Below are 24986 nucleotides of genomic sequence, written 5' to 3' on the forward strand. Positions count from 1 at the left end.
GAAGTTAGAGAGCTGAAACCTTTATTTATGCGGGTGAGATTCATCTAATTGAATTATTTCACCTGCATACTAGGCAACGCCTGAAAATATTATTTTTTCAATTTCTATACTTCTTCATGGACCAGGTAATTTATCAACAATATTTTGAGTTTGTCCAAATTTTTGTAGAGTGTAGGTACCAAGAAATCTATCCGTTTGTTAATTTTGTTTGTTATTATTATACACATTATTTCCCGCTTAAAATTACTGATTATTATTATTTTACTTTGATTAAGATGTCAGATAAACTTGTGTGTGATTACTTTTGACATTGGAGTAATTTTACGTGATACAAGAAAAAACGTATCATTTGTATTTTTAAATGAACATAGATAGGTAGCACTATATTATACAGAAATTGTTTTATAATAAATAGTTAAATTTCGGCACCTGATCTTCACAAATAAACACATTTTTAAACAGTTTTAACAGAAGCACAGTTATAAAATCACGAGAGTTTGTGGCGTTTGAATATATTTTGGTTAGAACAAAGCGTTGAATATAATAACGTGTATAAAACAATGCTTTAAATGAATTATCTCATCTAATAAATTGTCAAATTTCGGCACTTTATCTTTACAAATAAACACATTTTTAAACAGTTTTAACTGAAGCACTGTTATAAAATCACGAGAGTTTGTGGCGTTTGAATATATTTTGGTTTGGTTAGGTTAGAACAAAGCGTTGAATATAATAACGTGTATAAAACAATGCTTTAAATGAATTATCTCATCTAATAAATTGTCAAATTTCGGCACTTTATCTTTACAAATAAACACATTTTTAAACAGTTTTAACTGAAACACTGTTATAAAATCACGAGAGTTTGTGGCGTTTGAATATATTTTGGTTTGGTTAGGTTAGAACAAAGCGTTGAATATAATAACGTGTATAAAACAATGCTTTAAATGAATTATCTCATCTAATAAATTGTCAAATTTCGGCACTTTATCTTTACAAATAAACACATTTTTAAACAGTTTTAACTGAAACACTGTTATAAAATCACGAGAGTTTGTGGCGTTTGAATATATTTTGGTTTGGTTAGGTTAGAACAAAGCGTTGAATATAATAACGTTTACAAAACAATGCTTTTAATTAATTATCTCACTCTTTGTTTATAGCGTGTCCACACCTTAGCGACTTAACTCAATGTTTATAACAATTTAATACATATTTGTGTATTTTAAACTAAAGTTGCAGAGAGGAACTATATTTCACACCCAGCCCTCTCGGAGGCTGGGTGTGAAATAATAATAATCTTAATAATAATTAATCTTTGTTTTTAACCATGTTTTATTTATTTTCTTACTGACCGTTTCGGAGCTACGCGCTCCGTTATCGCGAGTCAATGATGAATGAATATTACATAGTGTATAAAGTGATAACTTAACCCAGCCGATGACAGATCATTAAACATCTAGACTTCCAAACTCTCGACAGGTGCTGCTTTCAAAAATACATATATTTAGAAAATCAAAAATTATAAAAGTGGAGTTAAAAAAGATTGTCACCTTTAATTTTTAAATGAAGTTATGACGAAAAATGACACCAAAATGGCTGAAAATTGGAACATTCGGTTGCTAACCGATTTAACGTTTCGTTGAGGGGTGAGACATTTCCCTATTTCCGGGACTCAGATCCGGATCTCGTTGGGAAGCGTGATAGGAAAAACGTTTGATTCCATCAATCCGAAATCGATCCATAACACCCCAAGCAGAAGGGTCTCATTTCAGAAAACGCTCGAGGGCTGCTTTTTTAGTACATTTTTTATCATATCCGAACGTTTAAAATTACGAGATGATGTTTACTTATCGGGAAGATGGTATACATTACTATTATCATATTACTGAAAATGTTTTCAATATTGGATACTGTTTTCATTTATACCGCTCTGTACTTTCATGTTTTTTTTGGTGATAATAAGTAAAAATATTTCTTTATCCGTGTAAGGGTCGACAAATACAGGATGTGTTTTATGTTCGAGGCAAGGTGACATCGGTGGATGCCTAGACTTCTATATTCCTTATTTTTAAAATGTTCCCCATCGCTGTTGTAACATGTTAATATCAACAGCTCTCTAGAGGCTTGAATCCAGTTCTTATCTACAAAACTTTGAACAAACTCAAAACAATGATGTATAAAAATTACAAAATGTTTTCAGGCGTTGCCTAGTATGTGGGTGAAATAATTCAATCAGATGAATATCAAACACATCAATAAAGGTTTCTGCTCTTTAACTTCTCAAATATCAACAGTTGGAAGAATTGAAGGAAAATGGATGGTCAAATATAAGCAGAATGGTGTGTAAAAATACCACCACAGTTTTATTTTTTTAAATTCAAATTTATACAAATATTAACAATATCCATATCGCGCTAAACTCATAACAAATAAATATTTATCGGCGAGTTTCTAATACAAATAAAAAAACAGGATTTTTTTATTTTTTTTTAAAAACTAAAAGTAGTAAGGATGTTAAAAGTAATACTGCGAATTTATAAAAAAGGAAAAATAAATTAAAAGTATTTATACACTGGAAGTCCTTTTATCATCCGCTTCTTTGCTCATAATCAATCTTTAATAACATTTTTTTAATATCTACGTTTTATTATTATTTTTTGATATTTAAAAAAAAGATATTTGCGTTCTTATGATTTACTCAAATATTTAAATTCGAGGGACATTTTCAACGAGTTGTAAATAACTCACTATTAGAAAATGGGAATGAAGTTGGGGTAGAGTGGAATTCAAACCACAGATTTTTGATCTGTGAGTCCGAGACACTAGCCACATGACCACAATTCGACTATTAAACTGGTCATTTCGAAAACATCACAATCGACATAAAATGTGAAAATGACTTTTTTGCGGATTATTATTCAGTATGGGTAGATATAAAATTCTCTTCGAAAAAAGCACAATTGTATGTATCCTAAATTTTTTTAGTCAGTTCGAAAACAACACCAATGCAGCAATTGCGTTGTTTTCGAACAAACTATACATAATTGTCAAAATGTCTGATTCGGAAGAGAATGTCGGTGCTCCTCTCAAACATGTAAAAGTGTTAAATACTCAGAACTATAAAAAAAACATTGCAAAAACTGTAAAATGAAAGGGTTAGAGCACATTAATCAAAAAACGCTTAATCCGTCGTCAAGATAGGATCTATACTCCAAGTGAGTACTATTCTCTTATGGAGAGATCCAGTACATAAATTTCATGTCAATCGAGTTATAATATTTATCTCCTGCCTAACTTTGACCTTTTAATTTTGACTTTTAATTTTATCTTTTAGTTTGAACCAAATTTTTTTCAAACTCTTAATCTTAATTTTATTCACAACTTAGTCTTCACATGACAATCGAGATACCAAAGTTTAGTCTAAATTTGAAATGGCGTAATCTGCCAGTCGAATTCTATTTTAGTTATATAAAAACTTTTAAGCATAATTTTAATAGAAATAGTTTTAAAAATTATTGTTTTTATCTAATTCATGTTTTTTTTTTTTTGTTATTGCGCATTTTTTTAAAAACTCGTTTTAAAATGGCTAAATCGTATGATTTCCTCATTTTTCGTGCGTTTTACCCTACTGCAACCTCACACATAAATACTCACAGGAAACAATTGTTGTTTCCAGTTGTGGTGTCAATCGCTCCACGTGATCATCCAATACGTCCTCCTGACCAACTACTCCTGGATGCTGTGCGAGGGGCTGTACCTGCACACCGTGCTGGTGGCCGCCTTCGTGGTCGAGCAGCGCCTGCTCCGCGGCCTCATGCTGCTGGGCTGGGCCATGCCCGCCGTGGCCGTGGTGGCCTACACCACGGCGAGGGCGACCAGCGAGCACACCAAGGAGTAAGTCGCCTCATCCTCTAGCATCCCCGGGCTGGTGACCGACCGAAACAACATTTCTAACCGAATTTTGGCTTCGGCTCTAGTTTCGTCGGAAACCGAAGCCTAAACTTTTTTTATTTATTTATTTTATTATTTTTGCGCCCAAGGCTTTTACATACATAGAAGTTGGATAAAACATGAGTATATAAACAACATAAAATTTAAAAAAACACAATATTCAGCGATAAAAGATAGAACAGTGTTTAGAAGTAAAATTGGTATAAAAAAGAAGATGAGTATATTTACAACATAAATTTCAAAAAATAGAATATAAAGAAATAAAACATACCTAGTGTGTATAGTGAGTTTAAAAAAATAATAAGTTGTAGAAGCTAGATACTAAAGTAAGTTCTGTAATAGAAGTTAAAAATAAGCTCAAAGTCTAAATTTGCTGCTACAGAGATGGTTTTTTTTTTTTTAAACTTCAAGTACAATGAATAAGTACTTTGGCGGACTTATAGCTAAGAGCAATATTTTCCTGAACAGACTGGTCAAAAGGAGTGATTGGTCAAAATGTTGTACAGTAAAACTTTTTAAGAGAGGAATATAGAAGTCTTGGCATTTTCAGAGCTTTTGACCTGTCATTGTTTGGTTTGAGTGGCCACTTCACACACTGTGTAACATTGACCATTCTACCTTTATTTAAACATCCACATTTCCTCAACTCTTCCATCTGCTGACTTTTCGAAATTTCAGTTTGTCTTTGTCCAACAGACTAAAGCACAAATCTGCATAAAGAGAACTCATTTTTTTTTAATTTACGAAATAGGCATAAACCAGAACTTAAACCAATTTCGTTAAAAAACCCCTTAAACAGTTTCAAAACATTTTTTATTTTTTTATTTTATAAATAAAGACTTTTCAGAAGTTCTGTACACTTGACTCAATTTTGTTGAAAATTGTATGTTAGACAAAAATGAACTTAAGTGACGTTTTGTAAAGTAAAAGAGCTGAAACCTCTATCATGTGGGTGAGATTCATCCGGCTGCACCAATTTACCTACTAGGTAACGCCTGAAAACAATTTTCCAATTTTTATACTTCATCTTTTACCAGTTAAAAGATTTAAATTATCGTTCTCAAACATGTTTTTCCTATCTGCTGCAACAAATTTAGATCGGAATAACTCCCTAAGAAGGAAATCCAGCCTGTCTGCAAACATTTGGAGGTACTTAAAACATTGTTGAATAAAATAATATGTATAACACTTCAATTTTCAAATTTTAAAGATTACTTGCTATACTTGTTATTCCTTCTTTATTTTTTCTTTTTTCTCTGCTGCCATTGGCATCTTTTTATACTTTTAAACTACTTTTAATTACTTATATTATATATGTTAATAAAATCAATATATTGCTGCTCTTACTATAATGTGTCATTAATTTTGAAGATGTTTTTTAAATTGACCTTAATTTAAATTTACTGTCTTATATTTCACTTAAAGATTCGTCGTTTCTTTGAATCCCTTAAAATAAATATGTGTTTATGTTTTTGCTTTTTTTAAAAAAATGTTATTACTATTTTATTTTATTTTTACATCTGAGCATGTTTTTCATTTTTTATTTCCATTCTTAATTTTTAATTACTCTTACAAATTTTCTTCATTTTTAATATTATTTCCATTTGTAAATACTCACTACAAACTACAAACCTTAAAATACATTTTTTTCACTAACTTTGTAACTGTACTGTATGTTTCCTGAATAAAAGAAAATAAAAAATAAAATAAAAACACATAACAACACAACATACATCAGAGTGTTACAAGGCCAGGCTGTTTTCTACGAAATGCATATCTTAAATTGTGTAGTCAGCCAGACTTTAAATATCATTAAAACTGGTCAAATACGTAATTTTATTTATGTATCAATTCATTTAAAATTATACTCGTTTAGATATTAATGAACGTATTAAGGCTTTTTATGATTTGCCCGTGTCAAGCCATAACAATTAACAATAAAAAATACACGGTAAAAATAATTAGATTAAACAATAATGACATGTGATGCAATAGAATAACAATTCAAAAAAACCAGGTATAAGTAATAAGTAATAAAATTCCAAAGAATACAATGTAAAAAAAAAATATATACACTTTACAAATTTAGATTTAAACATAATCAAATATACAAAATAATAGTATGAATTAAAAATAATAAAAGTTAAATTAAAAATAATAAAAGTATCATCGAAATCAACAAAATAATAGAAAAAAAAAACAAAATAATAGTATCATTAAAATTAATAGGACAAGAATATATATATATATATATATATGAAAACATAATTGAAATGATAATTGAGATGTGGTTTCTAGAAACTCACTCCATACTAAAGCAAGGAATAGTAGTAATGAATTATATGCCAAATTAGAGTGAGTACCTACTAAAATTAATAAATAAAATAAAAGTCAATACGAAAATACATAATGAAAAAACATAAAAATATCTGATAAAAATTACAATTTTAGCTATTTGCTAATCTCGAACTTTTAAAAAATTGACGACCTTTTCCCTGTTATTTTTGTGTTCTAAAAAACCGAATGTATGTATATTTTTTCATTTGTCAAAGTAAAAACAATATAAAATAACCACAAAGTTAGTGCTTCAAATATTAACTTTATAAAAACTGTCGTTTAGATATGATTATTAACTCTTTTCACATAAGTGCTATTATCTCAGTTTCACATTTTTATGGCTGGCTACTTTCTGCATTACTACATTCAATTTCTCTAGTGGCATAATCCAGGGTAAATACGTTTGTATAATTCTTGTGTGGCTGTGATGTCACACAAGTCTACATACAATATAGGACTCGATATATCTAATTTGACAAAGTTGTACTTTTTGTTATCTTCAAATTGGCATTTTCACACCGGATTCGGAAAGCCAAATTTGTAAAACTAAAATACAAAAAAAAATACCCTTGCTACTTGAAGATTAAATATGACGCTATAACAGCAATACATCTGTACATAAGAGAGCACAAAGATAGAACTCTTATGAGTTGTTATCAAGGAAGAGAGAAACGCTGTTCTATAGCCGGTGTTAGTGTGAAACATATTGAGTCGGTTATTGACAGTGATAGGTGAGGCACGTATGTAAGATGAACGGCGCGCATATTTATGAGTTTTAATTTATTTCAACAATGTTTTGAGTATATCCAAACGCTTGCAGACTGGCTGGATTTCCTCCGTAGGTAGTTGTTCGTATTTAAATTTTTTAACATAGAGGTAAAATATTTTTGAGAAGCGATATGGGAGTCTAGACATTTAGAAGGCTTATGACCTATCATTGGCTGGTTGGAGTGGCCATTTTGACAGGTCATAAGTCCTGTTAATATAAAGACTGCCTCTCTAACTAAAAGGGCTGAATTAAACGTTTATTTTTATAAATTATGGAAAAGACATTAAGCAGTATGTCTTCATGTTTTTTTTTTCAAATGTCTGAACTTTAGAATATTCTGTCTTTTGTTTGTGTGTAACATGTTGTTACATCACCGCGCACAAAGGAATTATTTACCACAGTCTTTTAAGAGAGATATGGAAGAATCAGACCGTGTTTCCTATTAACGTAAAAATGGAGTGTCTTCTGGTTAGGTTTGTCTCATTCTTACATGGCTCAACGCTCAGCTCGTTCCAACATGGAAATTTATGCAATATTTAATAATACGAACGCTTTCAGCGTAAGATTCCGCTTTAAAATATACATAATAAATCCGTTACAAGACATAATGATCCTTTTTATATTATTCAAATCAATCTTTCGACAGAAGTGTCCCATTATTTGAATTCGGATTTCTTTTTTATTCACACAATAATATTCTTGTCATCGTCTGAAACTCTCTCGATAAATATTCGCTTACTACATTATATTTAATACACTTCAATAAAATGAATCCTATGTTCCTAAATAAAATACAATTTAAGTAATTCATAGGACATATTACATACAGCTTGCCCACCACGTACCGCACACCGCACTGAGAACTTAAGTCTCCTTGGCGGTGCCCAATACACGGAAAATTTTCTCGTTGTCAAACGAGAAAAACTGCCCGAAGGAGCTCTCTGAAATCTGGTAGCCTTAGCACAGGATGTGTTCAGAAGATTGGTTAGGATATCCGCAGCAGCACGAAGGGGAGTCGACAATATTAAAAACAAATATTTTTTTATTGAATTTACCAAGACCTGATAAAAACTGCGTAGTCCAGTGATCGGGGATAACCCAAGAAGATTCTAAGAAAAAAAGAAAGGTAACCCTCCCTGAAGGGTAAGATTCTCATCGCGATTGCCAAGCATTAAGATGAGCATAAAAAAATGACTTTAAGCATATTACATACATATATTAATTGATCAATTAAGTGTAGGTTATCACTAGAGCCCTTACCGGGCACTACATATTGAACAAACACCTTGCTAAAATGAACCTTTCCGAAACTTCTAGATAGTGAAACTCTTGTATGTATCCAATTAGAGTACAACTCTTCTATATGGTCCCCTTTTTACAAAATTCACATAAACAATGTTGAAAGAGTCCAACAAAAAAAATTGAGATTCATTAATTTCAAACTGCATATTCTTACAGAACAAATTAACAATTTTTAAATTTACCTACTCTGGAGAATTGCAGGACATTAACTGACCTCATATTTTTAATTAAAATCATTTATTCTAAATTCGATTTTGCGAACTCCTGGATTTAATCAATATGAATATACCAATACGTAGAACTAGACAAAATACTCGATATTATTGTTACCATTGTCAAACCAATTATCTTTGTCACTCACCAATACCGCGTAAACACAGACTAGGAAATAAATGTACCTCTCATATTGACCTTTTTAACTCGAGTCTCTGTGAATTCAAATCATCTATTTAGGAATATTTCTTGTTCTATAGTAATGATTAACGAATTAACAATATTTTGAGTTTGTCCAAATTTTTGTAGACAAGGACTGGATTCAACTCTCTGGGGAGCTGTTTATATTAACATATTACAACAGAGATGAAGGACATTTAAGAGAATGTAATATAGAAATCTAGGCATCTACAGGGCTTATGACCTGTCAATGGCTGGTTTAAGTGGCCACTTTACACACTGTGTAACATTCACCATTCTGCCCATATTGGAACATCTATATTCCTTCAATTCTTTCATCTGTTGATGTTAGTGAAGTTAAAGAGCTGAAAACTTTATTTATGCGGAATAAAGAAATCAGTACGAGTAGTTCATAAATATTAAATAAATGAAAGTTAAACAATTAAACTGTAAAGAAGAATGTTAAAATTAAAATATTAAAGACATTTTAAGAAACAATAGATTTATTTTACTTTATATTGATATAAAATTAATATTTAATGTTTAGGTGGTTTTATATTATGATGTAGTATATTTATTTATTAATTTAATCCAATATAAAATACAAATACTTAGTAAACATAAATATTTATACAATAGGTACGGTACATTCAATATATTTTTATTTTTATTTTTATTTATGGATGTAGCCACTCCACTGGCCCACAGGTACGTTCCGGAGTGTCAGTGTATTATTTATTTTATACATGATTGTACATAATTTCTCATCTATTGTGTAAAAACTCAAAAGAAATTTTTAAAAATAAGAAATTAAAACATACCTGTATCAATAAAACGAAAAAGGATTTTCAAGAAACTAAAATTATATTCTTATATGTGAAACATATTCCTCAGCTTCCTGTCTAGTCTTTTTAGCAATCCATTTATGGACTCTAGCTTTGAAAATGTTGATATTCATTTTGTTCAGCAATATGTCCTTGCTTAAAAAGTTGTCTAGCTTAGGGGCCAGAAAAGTATAATACCTTTGTCCGTAATTTGTTTTTTTCTGTGGGAGCAGAAGTATTGTCATTTGCCTTTGCCTAGTGTCGTAAACATCTTATATTTCTTCTATAACTTATATTTGTAAATACGATTCTTCTTTTTCTTTTTGAGCCTTATCTCGAATCTCCGACGATGGCGATCACTTCTAAAAAAGCCTCTCTGTCTTGTGCTGCCCGGAACAACTCCGCGCACCTCTTTCCGGTCTGGTCTCTAATGTTGCACAGCCAAGGTGTTTACCTACTGCCAGATCCACGTTGTTCCTCAATCGTGTCCATTAGTATAAGTTGTAGGATAACATACTACTTGTCTCTATGCAGGATGTGATCCAGATAGGATATCTTACGGACCTTCATACATTAGAACAATTGTCTTTTCTAGCTATTAGCTCACTACTCCACAAATTTCCTAGTGCCTGTACTGTGTGTAATGACCGAACTGAATCAATAAATCTATTCGAAATAAAACCAGACGTTTTGTGAATCCCCTTATACACCTGACTAGGATGCCCATTTTCATTTTCTCGAAAAAGTCGAGTCAGCCATCTTGGATTTAAAAAAAAACATCAGATTTAAAATAAAAAAATCTTAAAAATGACGCCTGTCTTCATTTTATCAAAAAAGTCGCGTCCACCAAGTTTTTTATATTTTTTTTTTATTTGAAAATTTATATATATATACGGATTATTACATTCATTTTACATAAAAAAAATATATACATTTTTCATTTATACTCTGTTGTTCAAAATAATATTTTTTACATCTTTTGAAAAGTTTGTCTGAGTCTTTTGTTTAGTTTTGTCTGGTAGTTTATTGTATAATTTCAGTCCTTGTTTCATTAATCTTGATTGTCTTTGTCTTGTTTTAGAAAGTTGAATATGGTATTTGTCTGATATTCTCGTATTATGTCAATGTTGACTACAATTTTTTACTAGTTTTAGTTCTTCGTCTACAATTACATTAGTGGCTAATTTATGGATAAATTTTAATGATTCTAGTTAAAAGAGTTCAGTTATATTTAATTGCTTAGTTTGTTTAAAAAGTTATCTAGTTGCAGTTAAATAGGTTAGTTTTAAAATGACATAAAACCCCGTAATATTTTTAGCATACAGTCATTATAATGTAAATTATACTTACTTTTGTGTCACCAATGGTATGTCACCACTGCAACGGTTGTCTATGTACATGATTACAGATCGTAAAATTTTCGAAGTAAAAAAACGCGACCGTACACCTTCAAAGTCAACTTGAAACTAATTCGAACTGAATAAAAATTTGTCGCCGAGGCAACGAATAAACAAATTTTCTTCCAATATTAATTTGTATGAGAAAAAATATTTAAAAAAACAACGAATGTTTGATAACGCATTGCAAAAAAATACAAATTATTTCTGTTGACTCAATCGTGTTTTCTGATGTTTATTTACTGTTTTGAAATATTTTTGATCATTGTTATGTACCTAATTAACTCGCAACATTCGATACGCGGCAATGCTATTCCAGTGTTTTTCATAAAATTCCCGATTTTTTTCTCAGGTAATTAAAGGATTTAACGGCAATTGATTTTCATAATCAGATGTTTTATTTAATGGAATACCGAGAAGAATTTATTTTATTTAGAAACACAAATATTTACTATCTATTGGAGTGGAAATGCCGAACCCTGTTTGGCCTGATTTAGATGTTCCGACCCGCCTATTTCTTTAAAAAAAAAAATATATTTCTGCTGATTTTTGTTTTGGTCTGTCGGACAAAAACTAACTGAAGCGATGAAACGTTAATGCGTGATTCATTTTTTTTTGTTCAATCGTTCATTGAAACGCGGGAAATATCATTTAGACCCCGCAAACAAAGTTAAATTTGAGAGGAATTTAAATAAATTATTACCCGCTTACTAAACGCTGCACAGTGTGCTATTTTGCATACTAAAAAGCAAACTTATGAAGCCAACAATGTTTTAAATATGCTTTAAAGTCTCTAGACAGGGCGGATTATTTCCCTAGGGAGTTATTAAGATCTTAATTTGTTGCAACAAAATTGAAAAGTTATTTTCTGGAGTTACCTATTATGTGTTGTAATTCAGTCAGATGAATCTCACCCACATCAGCCACATCAATACAGGTTTCTGATCTCTTATTCACAAAATTCAACAGATGGAAGAGCTGAGGAAATGTCGATGTTTATAAATGGGCAGAATGGTGAATGTTACACAATGTGTAAAGTGGCCACTTAAAGAAGTTACTGACTAAGTGAAATTGGGCGCACAGAATCTAAGAAGTTGATGGTGGCTACTAGATTGCCAAGACATTTTCTGATTTGAATTGTAAATATATATATTTTTTTATTATTTGAATTTTTGAAGATACTCACTGTAAATACCTAAACTTCCATATTCCCTTCTCAAAAATGTTTTCTTTCTCTGTTGAAATAAATTTAAATATGAGCAACTCCCTAGGGAGAAATCCAGCCAGTCTGCAAGCATTTGGACATACTCAAACATTGTTGAATCACTACCTGGTAAAATAAGAAGTATACAAATTGAAAAATTGTTTTCAGGCGTTGCCTAGTAGGTGATTTGGTTCAGCCGGATGAATCTCACCCACGTGATAAAGGTTTCAACACTTTTACTTCACAAAAGTCAACAGATGGAAGAGTTGAGGAAATGTGGATGTACAAACATGGGCAGAATGGTGAATGTTACACAGTGTGTAAAATGGCCACTTAAACCAGCCAATGACAGGTCATAAGCCCTGTAAATGCCTAGACTTCCATATTCCCTTCTCAAAAACGTTTTTTCTCTCTGTTGAAATAAATTTAAATACTCATTACTTTTTACTCTGTTAAAAATATGTTTTTTTGACGATACTTTATTTTTTTTTATGACATCTTTTTTTATTATGACATCTTATCTTACAATGTTTTTTGCTGTACAAATATATTAATTTACTATGTGTTTAACTTTTTTTGTTTTTAATACGGTTTTAAATATGTTTTTATTATGTCTTTTACTATGTATTTATCTTTTACTACGTATTTAACTAAGTTTTTTTGAAGATGTTTTTTACTATGTTTTAATTACATTTTTTACTATGTTTTTAACCATGTATTTTACTTTGTTTTCCACAACGTTTTTCAACTTTATTTATTGTTTTTGTAATTAATTACGGTTTTTTATAATTTTTTTTTACTAGCTTAGAACGGGGTAAATAACCCCAGTTAAATAGTCAAAGCAACTCTGTATACATCTATAACTTTATGCATGGAATATGATAATAAAATAAATAAATCAAGGAAACCCAGCAAGTCTACAAACATTTCGGCATACTCAAGACATTATTGATACCAATATCCATTACGAAATCTTAAAAATGTTATGAAAATGTAAAAAAAAAATTCTCTTCGATTTTTTAACCATCCCGCTGTGCGCTTAAATCCACTTTATAAAGCAGCCGACTTCACGATTTGATAACGGCTTTACTGTCCAGAATTTTCTGCTAATTAATGTGTTTTGGAAAATGTAATATGTACGGCTAACCGAAAAACGCGTGTTATTTATTTTCCTTCCTTTCGTTGCGCAAAAACGTTTAAAGTGAGTTTTACTGGAAGCATGAATTTACGTCATAAAATATTTTATTTTATGTAATTATACGACGCTGTCAACCATTGAAATTAAAAATACACCTGCACGTTAGTGTTAGCAAGTAATAGCGTGTGTCTTATCAGCACGTTAGTTTTACATTTTTGTACGGAGGAATTTGTATGTTAGTGTAAGCAGTGACCTGACAAAGAGATGGAAATGATCTTGAAGTTAGTTGACTTAGAAAATTCGGTTAGTGGGTTAAATATAATTATTTAATAACATTTTATAAAATATTAGTGGACCCGACAGACAATGTCCTCTCCGAACGTTGGTCGGCCTGCTATTTATTACCTTGGAATAAGACTTTACATTGATAAGTAGGTACCTAGGTACTTGTTAATTATTGAATTCGAAAACTAAAAATTATTAACATACAAATATTGAATTTCAGTAAGTACTTGTTTATGGTTTAGATACTTATATATATTTTCAAATATCAAATTCTTTTACCAAACGTCAAACTCAGCTCTTCTCAACAAAAAGGCTGCACTTTATTCATGGATGTGATTTTCAAAAATGTATTGAATGTCGGCTGATATTATTTTATTAAGACCAATAATCCAGTGAAAAGAAATAAATAGAGGAAATTTTAAGAAATGTAAGGAAATAATCTGATTGGGATCCATAAAAGGCGAATTTTGTTTGAAAACATTAAAAAACAAACACAAAAAAGCAACATTCATTCATTTTTTTTTGTATATGCTTCTCGTCAAATACCCTGGTAGGTCGATTAATAAAAGATTTGTGCTTCTTACTTTTTTTTAAAGATTCGATTCAAAATTGTAATATCTATGAACATGCATAGCACAAAGATCTACATTTTGCTGAAAACTGCACGTAAATTGGTTAAGCCGTTTAGGAGGAGTTCAGTGACATCACACGTACATAATAATTATATATATAAAGATAAGACGTTCCAGGAATTTCGTTATATAGATTGCGTGTATTTAAATGAAAAGTTTTGCTTTACATATAACACGGAGTTTATTACAAATTTGAGAATCTTACTAAGCTCTAAAAGATGTTTCAATATGTAATTACGGAATAAAGTCAATATTACATTACGTTTTTTTTATTTATTTGAAGCACTATCTTTGTGGTTTTTCATTTTAATGAAAAACATATAAAACGACTTCGTTTTTAACAACTTTTTTTTGTGCCAACCGGTTCCTAGACTACACAAGCTTCTTTATCAAGATATACTCTACTAACGAATTCTATCCCATTTTATTTTAACAGTGATTACTAAATATTGCATTGATACATTGAAGCTAATAAATTAAGTGTTTTTGTCGTGCTGTTCTTTTAATGATGGAAAGTGTGATGTGAGATAGGTAGAATCTTTAAAACAAGACAGAAGTGAACTAAAGGAAATATTATCATTGATTTATTATAAAACAAAAGACGGGTGATACCTTAATCCACAAATTTGGAAAATCCAGTGATCGGTTTCATCGCTTTCGCAACATCTTCAAGACTGGTATCGTTATTAATGAGCTCAATGTATTTATATAAAACAGAGGTAAGGATAAAGGCCATAAACTTGACAAACTAAAAATTCTCAAAATGAATAGATTGAAAAATAAACCCTACGTAGAATTACTTAATGAACTGATAACACACGTGCATTCTCCATTACTTTACCCATTGTAATATATTTTTACTAATGCCTTTTTACCCTTTGTTTTTCAAAAATCATAATTGACAAAAATCACACTCACGAAGTAGAGGGAATTAAAAATAAAATACTTAAACTCATTAAAATAGCATTATATCAACTCATTAGTTAACCTGAAAAAAAATACTTGACAAACTAGAAATTCTCAAAATGAATAGATTAAAAAATAAACCCGACGTTGAATTACTTAATGAACTGACAAGTGCATTCTCCATTACTTTACCTATTGTAATATATTTTTACTAATGCCTTTTTACCCTTTGGTTTTCAAAAATAATAATTGACAAAAATCACACTCACGAAAGATAGGGAACTAAAAATAAAATACTTAAACTTATTAAAATAGCATTATATCAACTCATAAGTTAACCTGAAAAAAAATTGATAATGATCCTTAAGATAAAAATATTGATTTACTTTCATGTAATTTTGAATAATCTATCCTTACCTCTGTTTTGTATAAATACATTGAACTTAATATAGATACCAGTCTCGAAGATGTCGCGAAAGCGATAAAACCGGTAACTGGATTTTCCGAATTTGTGGATTAAAGTATGACTCGTCTTTTATTTATATAATAAATTACAATGAACTTCCATCAAGAATTTTCACTTACAAACTCAAATGTTTTATTATAAAACGTTCTCGTTCTGTGTTTGGTTGGCTCCCGTTTCTTGAAAAAAAATATTTTTAGCGATAAAAAATTCAGTACGTGTACATATTTCAAAGATTATTACAAAAATAAGTGAAACGGAGATCGCTTCTCTTTTCTCCCGTCGAATCAGAAGATTAAGTTATATTACTACGCTATATTTATCTCCTCGAATGTTGAAAATTCAAGGATTCGGGTTTCTCCCGCTCGCGAGTTTCGGGTCATTCAGCGGCACGTGTTTCAAAGGGGTTCATGAGATAATCCACGTGGATTTAGCTAGCGGAGAAACGAAAACAGATTATTTTGATAGCGGTGAATTCGTACCTTTGGTGGTTACCGCACTCGCCGCCTCAATATATCTCACTCCCGAGCGAGATAAATATCACTAAGTCAATATTTTAAGCGGGCAGAATGTAAACACGATGAGTGAATATTTTAGTTTGTTTATTTAGGTTGAAATAAATTTTGATATCGACGCTGTTTTGTGAGACGAGCGAATAATCTGTTTGTTCAAGTGCGAATATTCCCTGAAATAACCGTTTCCCAGAATAATTATCTTTGGTTAGGGCGTATGGTGTCCACAAAGAGCCTTCATGCAGCCCTATCGGCTGCCAGCTGGCGTGCGTCCTCTCAAGTCAGGTCCACGTCCCGTAGTTCTGTCACAAACTGCCGACGAAGCTTTCTTTCTTTCCGATGAAGCGAGGTCTGTATGCAAAAGCAGAAAGATATGGTGTTCTATCCTCTATTCTTACCCATACGGGAAAACGGCTCCATGTTTTTTTTCGTATCAATTTACTACTCGTTCGGTTTTAAAAAAAAACAATCGGTTAATTTCTCAAAAATTTTATTGTGCCAGCGGAAATATTAATTGACACAACAGAGTAGATAAGTAAAGGTTCATTTAACAAGAATAATTGAATTAATGAACGTTAAACTTAAAATATAAAACAAATTTCATTTTACATAAAACTAATATTTTTATATCATGTTAAATAATATTTGATATTTTAAAGATAATGTTGGTCAAATGTCCACCACAGATTTGTTTAATCCAAGGTCTAATTTTCGTTTGTTCTCTCATACGATGAGAAAAGTAGCGTAAAAAATTGACTACTCTGCAACACTAACAAAATGTCCATTTCGTTTTTTTTTTTGACGATCTGACAGATGGAAAAATAATTAAATTTTCAAGTTATGCATTCGCTTACACATTTACACATTTACACATTTATTTTCTAATAACACATGAAATGTGATCCCATCCTGTTTCTTTCAGATCCTAGCAGTATTTCTACACTTTAAAAAGACACAACACTGCATAGTTGAATTCAAATCAGGATTTGCGTACTGAGCGACGTGTACAATGAAACTAATGGGTCAAAACGTAAACCTACTCATTTGTGAATAGTTTAGTCGCCTTCTGTTTGATGTGCGCATGCGGTTTCTGGACTCTTCTTAATTTTACAGCAATATACTATCGTGGTATATTTAAGGGCATCATAAATACCCCCTTGCTAAAAGACCTTAATTTTTGCAGTCTCTAAATGAGATCGATGAAGCATAACTAAAATAGATATCCTTAAATCCTCCAAAATAACAAAACCGTGTTTGCAATACAAACAGCCTTCAACAATAGAGAACCTCTATTTAACCAGTTGCTTTTTTAAAAATTCACTTTAACTTTTCTAGGTATTCCTAATTTAATTTCCACTAAAGTGACATCAATTTCCGTCGTAGACAAATAATTTGCAATCATCTAATTAATTAAGAGATAATTGGTAATCTTCTAATTCTCCGAATGATTCTGATTTAATCAGTAACCGTGATGTTTTGTCCGCACAATAAAAAAGTTCAATGCTACGGGTAATTGGCTATCTAAAAAAATTCTTCAGGCGCACTTCTTCAATTAGACCATTATAAAAAAAGGGAATAAAAAACTGTATTTAGTTCTTTGGTTAATAAACAGTGTTTTGAATATGTCCAAATGTTTGTAGACAAGCTGTATTTCTTTCCTGGGAAGTTATTTTGGAAATGCATCTATCTATAACCAGGATACAAGGTATGGAAATAAGTTCCAACAAATATTTTATATTTTCAATACAAACTCTCTTAATGCATTAAAATGTAATCTCACTCTTTATTTTTAGAAAAGTAATGAATTTATTTAAAATATATTTTTAATTTAACTTTGTTTTCTTGGATACGCATTTGCATTTATTTCTTTATGTTTATAAATTATACATTTGTAGATTTATTTTCAAATTCCAATTTCTTCCAACCAACTGATAAAATAAAGGTGTTATTAAGATCATTTAAGGTTTCATATTGCTCCAAAAAACTTTTCATGTATAAAGTATTATTATGGCATTTTTTTTTATTATTACCTAGTTCAATACAAGCCACTTAATGTTTATGTCAAATTATTCTCAACTTTACATTGTTATATTTATATTTAGGACATAAGATTTTCTCACTTTAATTGTTATATTTTATTTCTCATCTTAGATATGTTATGTTTCTTTTTTACTTTTTTGCTGTTTTTTTTTAAATATTTTACTTTCACATAGTTGTTTAATTTTAATTATTCAACTATATTTCACTTTTAATAATATTACACTATGAATTGTTTACTGCTGTAATTATTTCTGTAAAACTTTTTACTGTAAAAGGTTATTTGAACCATAATACATAAACTAATATGTTTTTTGCAACATAGATGGAGAATATTTTAGAGAAGGGAATATGGAACTTGACATTTACAGGTGAAAGTTACACAGTGTGTAATGTGGCCACTTAAACCAGGCAATGGCAGGTCATAAACCCTGTAAATGCCTAGACATCTATATTCCCTTCTCACAAATGTTTTTCCTCATCGTTGCAACAAATTTAAATAAATATTTGAAACATTGACAGGACTATTTTTGACAATCTGTCAAAGTTTGACGGCGATCTGATGCTCAGTATTCTGTCAGCGTCTGTTTCGCCTGTCGAAAAATTGCTGTGTGGCAATTTTAACCATGGATAAAAAATTGGCACAACGAACGTGTCTCAAGTTTTGTGTTGCTAATGAAATTTTGTGTGCCGAATCGATGAAAATGTTGATCAAAGCCTTTGGAGAATCGTGTACGTCGAGTAATTTTTTTTTTTTTTAAATTTTTTTTTAATATTTATTTTTATTTATATTTTTTGCTCACAAACTATAATTAATAATAAAAATAATGTGACCTCACTGGGATTTCCCGTGCCGAGGACACTTAACAATACACTTTTTTTAAATTACATTTTAGAATGCATGAGAAGATGTATGAATGTGAAGGAAGCAAAGGAAGTGTGCCAGGACAGAGTGGTGTGGCGTTCTATCTTCTCTGCCTACCCCTCCGGGGAAATGGTGTAATGGTTAGTTAGTTAGTTAGTTAGAATACACAAAGAAGACTAACTTAAAAAAACGAAGATAATTAACCTATATTCAGACAATTTAAAATCAAGGTATTTAAGTACATCTTATATTATTTATATTACAAAACACACAATGAAAATAACAAAAACCTAACATAAGCTATACACTTGTGGAGCAGTTGGTTCAATACTGGTATGGGCGAATGAGACAATCTATTTTACTTCTACCTAGCTCCACTATCCATTTTTTTATAGCCTTTTTAAACATTTTCTCGTTACTAATTTTATTTTATTTATTCCCTTCCTATATATGTTTTCCCTCTCTGTTGCAACGAATTTCGTTCTAAGGTTTCCTGTGCGAAAACCCTGATTCTGTCTAGGGTTTTTGAAAGGTGTGTCCACATGAAAAAACGATTTTAGAATTTTCAAATAAATTATGCCATGAACTTTTCAGTACCTACGAGTACATTACGTGTTCGTAATTTTGCATATTGTCATAAACATTTTATGATTCCATAAATATCCTTACTTAGTATGTAGGTGGCTGAGAGATTGTAATACGTCCCGCCCAGGGCCATTATTTAGTCTCTGTGCAGTGGAAATGGCACAGAATCCCTTCCGCTGAGTTATATTCGCTAGTTCGCTTTTTGTAACAGAAATAATTCATATTATTTATGAACTTCTGCATTATGTGATTCAATTGAAATTTATAATCGCAGGATAATAACTGACCTAATATTTTTTGTATCAAATCATTAGTGCTAAATTCGATTGTTGCAAACTCCCGGATTTAATAAATATTAATATATTTATTCGTTTTCACAAACTTATTAACCTTGAAAAGGGGAGAACATTAATAGACCTTGCTTTCCTATACAAAATTATTAACAGTCTTACTGATTCGTCCCAGCTCCTAAATAAAATTCAAATTAACTGTCCATCACGTGCCCTACGAAATCACCCAACTTTTCATATCAATGTCAGAATTCGTTTTTACATAGATCGTGTTCCACTTTTAACAGCCTTTTTAACCATACAGATATCTATCATACAGGATTACAATTATTTCAAAATAGTGTATTGAAATCTTTTGTATTAAACTCCCGCTGATCCCTTTTTCTCTTACGTCACTTCACATTACATACATTAATATTGTTAATTTTAATCAAATTTTTCTACTGAAATTTATATTACTGCGAAAATCGCTTAGCTGAAATTTTATCAACTACCTTTAGTTTAAAATCTTTCCTTATATTGCTTTTTCAAATTTTAAATATTACCTGTACCTGTTATACTTTCTTTTTTCTCTACTGCATCCACATGTTTTTATACTTTTAAACTACTTTTAATTACTTATATTGTATATGTATATAAAATCAATATATTGCTGCTCTTAAGCTAGGGTTTCCTAGGACAGCGGTGCTCGTATCTTAACGGCCGTAGTGAACGGTGATGCGATGGACAGCCGTCGTAGTGGTGACTAGAGAGTGGTTTTATTTTTAAACGGTGTTATCAACACCATTTTTATAGGAAACCACTCTCTAGTCACCGTTACGACGGCTGTCAACCGCATTAATGTTCACTACGGCCGTTAAAATACAGGCACCGCTGTCCTAGGAAACCCGAGCTTAACTGTGTGTCATAATTTTGAAGATGTTTTTTAATTGACTTAAATTGATTTTCTTATTTAAGGATTCGTCTCATCGTTTCTTTGAAATCTTTTAAAAAAATGTTATTATTATTTTATTTTATTTTTACATCTGAGCATGTTTTTCATTCTTTATTTTAATTCTTAACTTTTAATTACTTTTACAAATTTTCTTCATTTTTTAACTTTAATTTTTAAACAACTTCAATTTATGTTTTTTTTCCTTCTCTTTTTTGTACTTTAATTAATATCCTTACATATAATTAATTCATAATATCAAAACTTCGCTGGTCCATAAGATTTAAGTCTAACTGTGTAAAATATAAAACTTTGTAACTGTACTGTATGTTTCCTAAATAAAAGAAAATAAAATGAAATAAAATAAATAAAAATAAATATCAATACGTAGAACTAGACAAAATAAGCTATATTATTGTCACCTTTCTCAAACTAACTATCGTTGTCACTCACCAATACCGCGTATACACAGACTAGGAAACGAATGTACCTCTCATGTCAACATTTTTAACTCGAGCCTCTGTGAATTCAAATCATCTCTGTATAAATATTTTAGGACGTTTTATAGTTAATTAACGAATTATTTACAAAAGCTACTTTGTGTACTGACAAACGTACATGTATATATTTATACTTCTTGTTATTTTTCTTTTTATACCCATGTTTTAATTTTGTTTTTAAATGTTTGTTTTTCTAACTTATTAATTATTTTGTATATTTTATATTGTAAAAGGCACTTGTGTTGTATAATAAATAAATAAAATAAATAAATAAGTAAATACTTAATACGAAGCGATGAAAAAAAACAGTCATCCGAGTATCAGAACACGTGCTTGGCTCGATATCTCAGTAAATACGAAGAAATCGTGTTTGAAAATCAACCTATTACAACAGAGATGAAGAACGTTTTAGAGAAGGTAATGTAGAAGTTCAGGCAATATAGAAGTTAGTTAGAAGTTAGAAGGTAATATAAAAGTTCTACAGGGCTTATGACCTGTCATTGGCTGGTTTAATTAGCCACTTACACATCCACAGTGAAACATTCACCATTTTGCCCATATTTGAACATCTTTATTAAGGAATAAAAATGGAAGGCCATTCTTTCATCTGTTGATGTTTGTAAAGTTAAAGAGCTGAAACCTTTATTTATGCGGGTGAGATTCATCTGATGCCTGAATTTTTTTTTTCAATTTCTATAATTTTGTTGTTGTTGTTTAACTAAAGCTGGCGCGTTCGCAAAACTCACACAAACGCATTTTAAATCTACAGGATGTTGATTAAAAAAAATAGTAAATTTAATTTTAACCAAATGTGCTATCTTTATTGTTTATCAATTAGTGTGTATACATATTTTCTATAATATAATTTGTACTTTACATTTTAATTACACTGCATAAATTATGATTATAAAGAACACAAAATATTAACTAAAAAACATTTTTTTTAATTAATAAATAAATATATGACATTTTCTTAAGTAATGGTTTTTTTTGCTCTAATCGAAAAGAGATTTTTTAAAACATTTAATGTGTATAATATCAATGTTTTTGCAATCAATATTCTGTACATGAAAAATGATTTTGTGTAAGTTTTGCGAAAGCGCCAGCACTAGACAATCGACGTATACATGATTTGAAATAATAAAAATGTATATTTATAAACCAATGTTTTTTATCCATAGATTAATATAGATTTATCAATTTAACTTTTTGTACATATCGTTATTTGTACATTGGCGGGCTTATTGCCAAATGATAATTTCTTCCAACCAACCAATGAAATAAAAGTTTCATATATAATTCAAGTTATAAAACATATTGTATAGATAATAAAGATTAAAAAGCTAAAGATATACAAAAAAAAGAAAAAAACGTATTTGTTTATAAATTACCTTAAATCAAATCTATTAGTCAATGGGAAAAAGGAAAAAAGAGAAAAAAGGAAAGGAGGAGAAATTAAGGAAGAGAAAGTTTAAAAAAAAGTAAAAATATAAATACATCGAATACATATTATTTCATTTTTCCTAATAAGAATTGCAGCGAAATTCAAACGAACGCAGAAGCATCCTGTGTATATTTTATTACCATATCATTGGCAACTAACAAAGCTTTTGTTGTCTCTGTCACACTCATAAGCGCATCTGTGCGTGAGAGAGACAGATATTATTTTTATAATGCGTATGCCGTGCGGTGTTATACCATGAACTTACTCACAAATACTACACAATGCGTATGTGTAAGCTGTGCAAACACGCCAACTTTAAAAAATCCACCGGTAAGTTGGCGAGTTTATTGCCCATGGAATATTTTCCCAACCAACAAATAAAATAAAATGTTATTTGTATAGTTTCAAAACGTATTCTACATAAAATAAAAATAATAAAATCAAGCCTCAGATATATTAATGCATGTTAAATTAGATTATGCAAGCTATCGGTTTATTTTGTAATACGTGTATATGATTTTCTTTTTCTCTTTTCTTAGGTGCTGGATGAACGAGAGTCCTCAAACTATGATCATGGTGATATACGTGGCCATCTTCATTTTCCTGAATCTGGTATTCCTCTGCAACATAGTCAGGGTCCTCTGCACCAAGCTGAGAGCCAACCCTGCACATGGATCCCAGGGTCCCTCGAGAACTGCTCTGCAGGCCTTTAGGTGAGTGCTTGATGAATACCGCTAACTACTCTGCAACCCTTAGGGCGATTTACAGATTCTACACAATGCGTTTACGTTAGTATTGCGAACTAGCTTTAAAAAATCCACCAGTAGTCTTGAGTATCCTAGGCACTGTTTAGTACGAGCAAAAAAAAGTCAAATTAGGACAAACTCAAAATATTGTTGATAAATCCACCTGGTCCATGAAGAAGTATAGAAATTGAAAAAATAACATTTTCAGGCGTTGCCTAGTATGTAGGTGAAATAATTCAATTAGATGAATCTCACCCGCATAAATAAAGGTTTCAGCTCTATTTTTTTATTTTATTTATTTACGGTTTTAAAAAACCCGTTAGGGTTACATTAGAAATTTAATATTATCTAGTCATTTTATGTCTCGTCTAGTCTAGTTAGTTCAGTCTTCATTTGCTTTTTCAGATTGATTTTAAATTTGTCTCCATTAAAAGTTTTCAAGTAGTAAGGTAGGTCGTTGTAGTGTTTTAGTCCATTATGTAGTATTTTTGACTGTCCTGTGTTTGTCTTTGCTTTTTCAATATGATAGTGTTGTTGTTGTCTGGTGTTATATTTGTGTATATTATATTACTTCACAAATATCAACAGATGAAAGAATTGAAGGAATATATATGTTCAAATATAAGCAGAATGGTAAATGTTACACAGTGTTTAAAGTGGCCACTTAAACCAGCCAATGACAGGTCATATGCCCTGTAGATGCCTAGACCTCTATATTACCTTCTCTTAAATGTTCTTCATCTCTGTTGTAATATGTTACAAGCAAGGAGATGAATAATATGATTTATTTTTTTTAAAACCATCAATATTTCCAACAAAAGAACTATTTCAAATTTTAAATGTTCCATCAATTGACAAAACATATTTTTAAAAATTCAATTTTACAAATCTATAAAGAGAATAAAAAAAATCCATACATTAGGTTATTCACGTAGACGCCAATATTATATTGATATGCCAAAATTTAGTACTTAACATTTAGAAAAAAGTTATGTACATTAGGAAATAAATTTCTACAACAATTTACTCGACGAAATAAAAAAAAATCAAAATTCAAACCAAAGGTAAAAATATTTGTGTATCAACCTCCTAAATTAAATGTTGCTTTTTAACATTTAAATTTTATTTAAGTTTTTTATTTCAAAATTAAAGAAATTAGTTTTTTTTGTTTTTCTCAATGTTTTTTTCTACAGTTTTTTTGTTAAGTAACTTGAAATCCTTATTTTATAATTTTCTTCACCATGTGTGTGGATGAATGTGTATGTGCGTGTGAGTGAGTGTGCGTGTGCGTGTATATGTGTGTGTAATTATACATGCGTGCGCACGCATGCTCATGTGCATGCATATGTGTATGCACTAATTAAAAAAAATATATTTATGTATCTTTATAAAATTTTTTAAACATATGTGTATTTTGTACTTAAATTATTAATATTGTAATCCCACAGCAAGCACAAGAAGTTGCTTCTTTT

The 24986-nt window shown here is 30.3% G+C and overlaps 1 protein-coding gene across 1 annotated transcript in view; it reads left to right on the plus strand.

Annotated features, from left to right (window-relative positions):
* Positions 1 to 24986, plus strand: part of LOC148281563 (calcitonin receptor-like) — a 281467-nt gene that overhangs the window by 194969 nt on the left and 61512 nt on the right. The window contains 2 exon segments of the mRNA XM_088226522.1: positions 3680 to 3897; positions 23308 to 23481. Of these exon segments, the coding sequence (XP_088082648.1) occupies positions 3680 to 3897; positions 23308 to 23481 (392 nt within the window).

The sequence above is a fragment of the Micrasema longulum genome, unplaced genomic scaffold (assembly GCF_059751315.1).
Source record: "Micrasema longulum isolate JH-2025_06_02 unplaced genomic scaffold, ASM5975131v1 h1tg000436l, whole genome shotgun sequence".
In the NCBI taxonomy this organism is placed as follows: Eukaryota; Metazoa; Arthropoda; class Insecta; order Trichoptera; family Brachycentridae; genus Micrasema; species Micrasema longulum.